Source organism: Schistocerca nitens, chromosome 5, assembly GCF_023898315.1.
Source record: "Schistocerca nitens isolate TAMUIC-IGC-003100 chromosome 5, iqSchNite1.1, whole genome shotgun sequence".
Lineage (NCBI taxonomy): Eukaryota > Metazoa > Arthropoda > Insecta > Orthoptera > Acrididae > Schistocerca > Schistocerca nitens.
The window spans coordinates 612,443,245-612,451,368 of record NC_064618.1 but is presented as its reverse complement, the minus strand read 5'-3'; the positions used below and the strand labels follow the sequence as shown (position 1 = coordinate 612,451,368).

Below are 8,124 nucleotides of genomic sequence, written 5' to 3'. Positions count from 1 at the left end.
ATTGGAAATTTAGTAAAAGTAAAAAAATCTCTATTCAGAACATTGTCTTGTGCTGGATAACAGATTTTATTGACAGATTTAATAAATAGCTACGTATTTCGATGCAACTCAAAAGCAAACTTTGTGACCAATTAATTTTAAAAATACAGCGTGCAAAAAAAAATGTGCTAGAGCCGCTAAAGAACTTAACTGACGTAATCAGTGAAGAAGGAAAGCAATCCTCCTCGGGGGGGGAGGGGGGGGGATTTCAATACTGCTGTGAAATCATTTAGTATTAATGTCTGTCCCATAATCCAATACAACAGTAAGAGTGCCATATGCAATTTATTAAGACTTATGCATCCACTGTTTAATATACTGTTATCTCCATCTGAATCTGAACCAAGCAAGCAGAGGTTGAAAACACTGCATCAGTTGTAACATTCTTTTTTATTCACAATTTGACCGGTTTCAGGACCATACATGCCAATCATCAGGAGTTATAACTTTGTACTGTGACCTCGAGTCCTGTGATGGACCAGTATTGGACACTGGTGTATCAAGTCCTGTGCTCGTCCACCGTGGCACTCAGGGTTGCAGCACGAAGTTATAACACCTGATAACGGGCATCTAAGAGGTCAAAACTGGTCATGTTTCAACTGAAGCTTTACAACTGAAGCGGTATTTTCAACCTCTGCTATAATGCTCAGTTGCGGATGTTCCTCTGCCAGCATTGTTTGTAAAACTAGCAAATTTTCATTGGTCCACATTTAACTGATAAATAATTATATTCCACCCAGCATGTGTCCTGTTTGATAAATGTTTATTTGGGTGCGACAGGTACCAAATGCCTCACTACTTCAAGTATAACAATACTAACACTAACACTAATAATAATAATAATAATAATAACAATACATTTCTCCCTCACTATGATTGTCATTTTCACCACATTATCACTGTCAGAGTTGTCAATCTAGTGCAGTATCCCAGAGATGATCTGTATAGTTAGGAAATGTGGCAGAGTTCTTACATGCTCGAATTTTCAGTTGGACAATGGGTAATATTCAAATGGCTTACCTGACATTGTTTTGGCCACAAAAGGAAAAACTAATGTGGATTTGAGTCCTGGTGCATTATTTGTTTTAAAAAGTAAGTAGTATCGATTGTAATCACGTTCTCCACTCATTTGCTTGGAACATTGTCTTCTTTGGACATTTTTACAATTTTATTTATCTTTGTTTCTGTTCTCAACTTCTTTCCACTCATGTGCTTTTTTTCTATTCAGTTGTATATAATTCTATTCAGTTATATATAATTCACTGTCACCATTTGCTCACAAGTCTAGTGGCATGTACCTACAACTACTTGTTGTGTTCCTTGGTGTGTGAATACTCTTTGCTTTATTCCTCTGCATGGCTCCTGCACAATAACTTAGCATGGATCCTGCATAATAACTAATTGTTTCTACACAATTTCCATGACAAATTATGGAATACTTTATATTAAATTAGCTGGAGCACTTGTGAAAAGAGGATTTGTTTTCTCAAAGTGTAAATATTTTGCAAATCATATTCATGGTTTAGTTTTACAGGTTTCTTCTAAGTGACAGTAGAGAAAGAAGAGTGGTGTTATGAAAGGAAGGTGATGGTGAAGAGAGAATATTTCCTTTGTTACTAGTAATCCGCCACCCTTATCTATATGTCTGATTTCTTCATCTCAGTCCAGCCAAGAAGGAACATGATCCAAAATGTGGCCTTTCCTTCAGGGTTCAAGTTTCTCCAATATGTCTTAAAAGTTGTAGTGGAAACTTCCTTTTTATGACTACGTAGAAGGCATTCCATCTTCCTCTGTGTTATTTAATATCTTATTATTTGATTAGTTTCATTATCTTTTTAGTTGATAAACAACTGCCTTTTTCCCCACAACATAGCACATATGTTAATTTCTGCTTGCTGTTGTCCCCTCTGCAAATATCTTACCAGTTAACCAAATTCGATTCAAACAGAAGCTTTAAGTTAATTTTCAAGTAAAAAATATGATTTGACATTTCTTCTGAAGCAAGCACATATGATGTGTCAAGATTAATGTAGAACCAAATCAACTAGTGGTAGGAACAGTTTTGTGACAGATACCACTCCTATAATATACAGCAGAGATGCAAAGTCGCAGATAGGCAGGACAAAAAGACCGTCACAAAATAAACCTTCGGCCAATAAGGCCTTTGTCAAAAATAGGCAATACACATACACACATGTGCAATCAGTCTCTGGCAGCTGAATGCAGACTACAATTAGCAGGGCATGATGGGAGAGGCAACCGGGTGGGGGTAAGTAGGAGGCTGGGAAAGCTTATTTTGTGACAGTCTCTGTTGTGCCTCTCTGCAGCTCAGCATCTCCACTACATGGCGAGCAACTATCCTTTTCATTGTGTATTAGACCGGGGACCTAGAATGACGGAGAGGGTTCTTTCTGCCATAGCCCTCAGTGGTTCACAACCCCACAACAGGCGACAGCAGCCATCCCCCACTGCCGCCACACACCGAACACAGGGTTATTGTGCAGTTCAGCCTCCTCCAAACCTATGAGAAATTAAGAGGAAAGTACTGCTGTTCTTGTGATACACTGAAGATAATCAAAAATTAACATTTATCATAAAGTTCTAATAACTTAGAAACGATGTGCATTCTCTTCTTAAGCTTTGTTCCTAACATTTGCGGTTACTGAATAAATTGTTAAAATACCATTGTCACTTTATGAATGAAAACAGCACTAGCGAACAGTTGTTAACGATGGGACAGAATTTGAATGCATTCAAGACAATCAAAAACTTTCTAAAGAGATAGATACTGCAAAAATACACATCCAGTACTTGGTTTGAAGCTATACTTCGAAATTTACCAAAGAAACTGAGCCTGTTTCACAGTGATGTATAATTTCTCAATGCCTGAATTACGGGATGTTTGCAGTATTTCCTTTATCATATATCCTGTTTGTGAATGCATCATGTCTTTCAGTTCACACAGTGTATCAGAATATTTTCATGGAAACATTTTTGTTGCTGGTGCATCAAATTGAATAAACATTAAAGTTAATTCTGGAGGGCAGATGATGGACAATATGAATAGTGAAGAGTGACCTTGAGAAATAATTTTCCACAGATATTATTTTGATATGTTATCAATACAGGATAAATTATTTTTATGACGACTTTTCCAAATCCAGAAGCTTATGCAGGAACTAACAAAGGAGGTACTTTGCAGATGGTTGGGATCAATAGGAACAACACTAAGGACAGAGCACAGGAATAGTCCTTTCTATTTCCATGACAGGTTTTCTGCTTTATAGGCATTAATAAAGGTATAATTGGAGAACAACAAACAGATTGTTTAATTAAAATTATTCCTTCTAAACACCACAGGCTGTGGCCCAGGTACCTAACATTTACTCTTAGATTAAATGCAATAAAACAGTCTATTTACTGCAGAGGAGAAAAAAAAGTCTTTGACAAATGATAACAGTCAATAAAAAACTGCTATCTGCATACAGAGTATAAATAATTATTCTTGGAAAAGAATTCTGACATATCATGTAGCTAATTCTCAACAGTGACTGTAGCAAAAAGATTTGTGTAAATTACACAAATGGTTTAATTTTTTCTACTTGTCCCATCAAATAATGCTAGAACTAAATCTACCTCCACAAAGCAAAAATTCCAAACATTCAAATGCTAATAATCTTGCTCATCAACAAACTACAAATAATTATGTCAGAATCCAAAAAAAACTTTCAAAACAAACAGTCAACTTTAAAGACCTTTCAGATATGTACACTGTTACCAATGATCACATTTAACCAAACTTTATGAAACTCTCAAGTAGAACAATAAATTCTCACCTCTGGAAAGAAAACATTGTCGAAGTGGATACCACACTGATACAGCAACAATAATGACAACAATAGTAACAATAGGAATTGTGTTATTAAATACCCAGGATTGCTTAATGACTTCAATATTATTTCAATTCTTGGTGCCAACGGCAACAGCAGTCTTGACAAAATGTTTCCAATGGAAACAAATGACACTAAAATCTCTGTACAGCATGCTTAAAGACTGTTCATATAAGATTGTATATTTATTTTACAGTCTCCTTGATCAAGATTTATACAGAAATGGGTGTACACTTTTTCGCATACCATCGTTTACTGTCTCTGCACAGAACAAGAGGTAAAATATTCTAACATTCAAATCATTTTTAAAAGCCAGGAGCATTTAATTTTATGTACAGACAAGTAGATAAAAATTTCGATACTGGGGAAAACTCTGGTAACAAGAAATTTTAGACTACTACACTTACAGAGGCAATTGAAAGTATCTCCGATTTTCTTTTTCAGATTTTTTCCTTTATTGTATCAACAATATGACGTCACTAACTGAAAAATTATGGACTCCTCAAGAACTGCAGACAAGAAGAATCAACATTTTTTTTTTTTTTAGTAACCATGGAGGATGATTCCACATTAACAACATATACAAGTTGCTTTGCTTCATAAGCAGGAATTTGTAACACAGTCATCGTACCTCACACATTTCATAACTATATACACATATGAAGTGCAAGAGAAACTTGAGAAGTCCATACAACTATTTCATTTTATTTTTATGTACAAAAAGCTAACTTAAATCATTAGGTCGCCTGACCATTTCAAGTTGTCTGCAGGGCTTTGTCCTCCAACCAAACCTAGCTTGCAAGCAGCCACACATACAGAATGTCAGTGTAAAAAAATTAATACAGGTTGCAACGGTATTAAATAATTTACGACTCATCTAGCATCTGAATTTCAGTGCATATGTAGTACTACTTGAAGCAGCTCAACAGCACAGGAAAGCTAATTTCAGTAATCTTCCCAGCATACATGCAATCCAAGAAATATATAACCTTTACATAAAAGAAGTCCACTTAGTCTCCATCTACAATAAAAAAAGGGAAAATTACATGACAGCCATTTTATAAATGAGATACAAGATAAATGCTGGTTCACTCAAAATCTGCCAATCCAACATAGCAACACAGAGCAAGAATGCACCTGTAGCCAGCAGGAACAATAATGGAGAAAGTTTCCCTGCAAGAGCAACCACTTCCTTATTGTGCGGTGATATCACACACACACACACTTCCACATACTGCACTACGAATCATCAGACATAAAGGAATTCTGAGATTTCAATTGTTCCAAAGTCTCGATTTGTTGGCGCAAGAACAATATCCTGCAACAAGAAATTTCAAATTAAATACAGAAATGAAAAAATGAAATCCAATTAAGAATCTTATAAATGTGATACCTTTGCTCTTGCAGCGTCGCTTGGATTTCAGTAAGTCGAACAATAGACCTTGCAGTTTTCAGTTCTGCCGATACTCGTGTACACTGCAGGCTTCCCATTGTATAACCTTCTTCACTTAATTTTTGAGCCTGGTTAAAAACAATAAAGAATACATATATTTTCTACTTTTATGAAATTTAATACTGAATATTAAATCTCAACGAAGATGTGGGTCAGATGCTGCTAGAACAGAGCCACAGGTCCAGACTTTCTGCACAATGGATTTTCATAGTCAAAAAACAGCTATCAGCTTTTGGTGTGTTCCATTGTTAGAGCAATTTATTCATTTTCGTGGATCTGATACAGCTAACAACCTCAACCTTTCGAATCATCCAAATGTCACACACACACACACACACACACACACACACACACACACACACACACACACACACACACACACCATTCGGCTCTATCAAGTTCAAAACATGCATTTTATGACAAAAAGCTTATAATGAAATTATGGTTTATTTTATTTATCTACATAATTACCCCCATAATTTCACCATTTACTGGATCTGTCTGCAAGCCTTAGAATAACCACATCAAGTCCACAACTGCCATTCCATAACACCTATGTTCACTGTGTTCATCTTGATGTCAATACAAAAATGTTTTCTACCCTGCTACCATATTTCATATACATTCTTTATTAACCAGCCTGAATTTTTAAGCACTTCACAATGTTCTAGGTAACCAATACTCTTCCCTCTCTCTATCCCGTGTGTTCTTGCTTGTATTCATTTCTTCGATAGGCCGGTGAAGTTCGTATTTAATCGTGCGACTTTAAAAAGGTTAATGAAACTTAAGGTGCACAGAAAGGGAACAACTCAGCTAATTCAACTACGAAGTATGTTCTTCAGCATGATCCTGAGTGAGCACATAGACAATGAATAAATACCATCACAGCTACAACATGAGGGGATCTACTGAATGAAAGCACTAAATATTCACAGTCTTGTTGCTACATCTACATCTACATTCATACTCCGCAAGCCACCCAACGGTGTGTGGCGGAGGGCACCTTACGTGCCACTGTCATTACCTCCCTTTCCTGTTCCAGTCGCGTATGGTTCGCGGGAAGAACGACTGTCTGAAAGCCTCCGTGCGTGCTCGAATCTCTCTAATTTTACATTTGTGATCTCCTCGGGAGGTATAAGTAGGGGGAAGCAATATACTCGATACCTCATCCAGAAACGCACCCTCTCGAAACCTGGCGAGCAAGCTACACCGCGATGCAGAGCGCCTCTCTTGCAGAGTCTGCCACTTGAGTTTATTAAACATCTCCGTAACGCTATCACGGTTACCAAATAACCCTGTGACGAAACGCGCCGCTCTTCTTTGGATCTTCTCTATCTCCTCCGTCAACCCGATCTGGTACGGATCCCACACTGATGAGCAATACTCAAGTATAGGTTGAACGAGTGTTTTGTAAGCCACCTCCTTTGTTGCTGGACTACATTTTCTAAGCACTCTCCCAATGAATCTCAACCTGGTACCCGCCTTACCAACAATTAATTTTATATGATCATTCCACTTCAAATCGTTCCGCACGCATACTCCCAGATATTTTACAGAAGTAACTGCTACCAGTGTTTGTTCCGCTATCATATAATCATACAATAAAGGATCCTTCTTTCTATGTATTCGCAATACATTACATTTGTCTATGTTAAGGGACAGTTGCCACTCCCTGCACCAAGTGCCTATCCGCTGCAGATCTTCCTGCATTTCGCTACAATTTTCTAATGCTGCAACTTCTCTGTATACTACAGCATCATCCGCGAAAAGCCGCATGGAACTTCCGACACTATCTACTAGGTCATTTATATATATTGTGAAAAGCAATGGTCCCATAACACTCCCCTGTGGCACGCCAGAGGTTACCTTAACGTCTGTAGACGTCTCTCCATTGCTAACAACATGCTGTGTTCTGTTTGCTAAAAACTCTTCAATCCAGCCACACAGCTGGTCTGATATTCCGTAGGCTCTTACTCTGTTTATCAGGCGACAGTGCGGAACTGTATCGAACGCCTTCCGGAAGTCAAGAAAAATAGCATCTACCTGGGAGCCTTTATCTAATATTTTCTGGGTCTTATGAACAAATAACGCGAGTTGGGTCTCACACGATCGCTGTTTCCGGAATCCATGTTGATTCCTACATAGTAGATTCTGGGTTTCCAAAAACGACATGATACTCGAGCAAAAAACATGTTCTAAAATTCTACAACAGATCGACGTCAGAGATATAGGTCTATAGTTTTGCGCATCTGCTCGACGACCCTTCTTGAAGACTGGGACTACCTGTGCTCTTTTCCAATCATTTGGAACCCTCCGTTCCTCTAGAGACTTGCGGTACACGGCTGTTAGAAGGGGGGCAAGTTCTTTCGCGTACTCTGTGTAGAATCGAATTGGTATCCCGTCAGGTCCAGTGGACTTTCCTCTGTTGAGTGATTCCAGTTGCTTTTCTATTCCTTGGACACTTATTTCGATGTCAGCCATTTTTTCGTTTGTGCGAGGATTTAGAGAAGGAACTGCAGTGCGGTCTTCCTCTGTGAAACAGCTTTGGAAAAAGGTGTTTAGTATTTCAGCTTTACGCGTGTCATCCTCTGTTTCAATACCATCATCATTCCGGAGTGTCTGGATATGCTGTTTCGAGCCACTTACTGATTTAACGTAAGACCAGAACTTCCTAGGATTTTCTGTCAAGTCTGTACATAGAATTTTACTTTCGAATTCACTGAACGCTTCTCGCACAGCCCT

The 8,124-nt window shown here is 37.9% G+C and overlaps 1 protein-coding gene across 2 annotated transcripts in view; it reads right to left on the bottom strand.

The window, feature by feature from the left end:
* Positions 1 to 3,344: 3,344 nt before the first annotated feature.
* The window catches only part of LOC126259346 (WW domain-containing adapter protein with coiled-coil homolog), a 107,276-nt gene continuing 102,496 nt past the window's right edge, over positions 3,345 to 8,124 (bottom strand). For both annotated transcript variants that reach the window (XM_049956056.1, XM_049956057.1), the window contains 2 exons: positions 5,323 to 5,450; positions 3,345 to 5,247 (listed from right to left, as the gene is read on the bottom strand). In XM_049956056.1, coding sequence (XP_049812013.1) covers positions 5,169 to 5,247; positions 5,323 to 5,450 — 207 coding nt within the window. In that variant the 3' untranslated portion in view covers positions 3,345 to 5,168. The remainder of the gene's footprint in view (positions 5,248 to 5,322; positions 5,451 to 8,124) is intronic.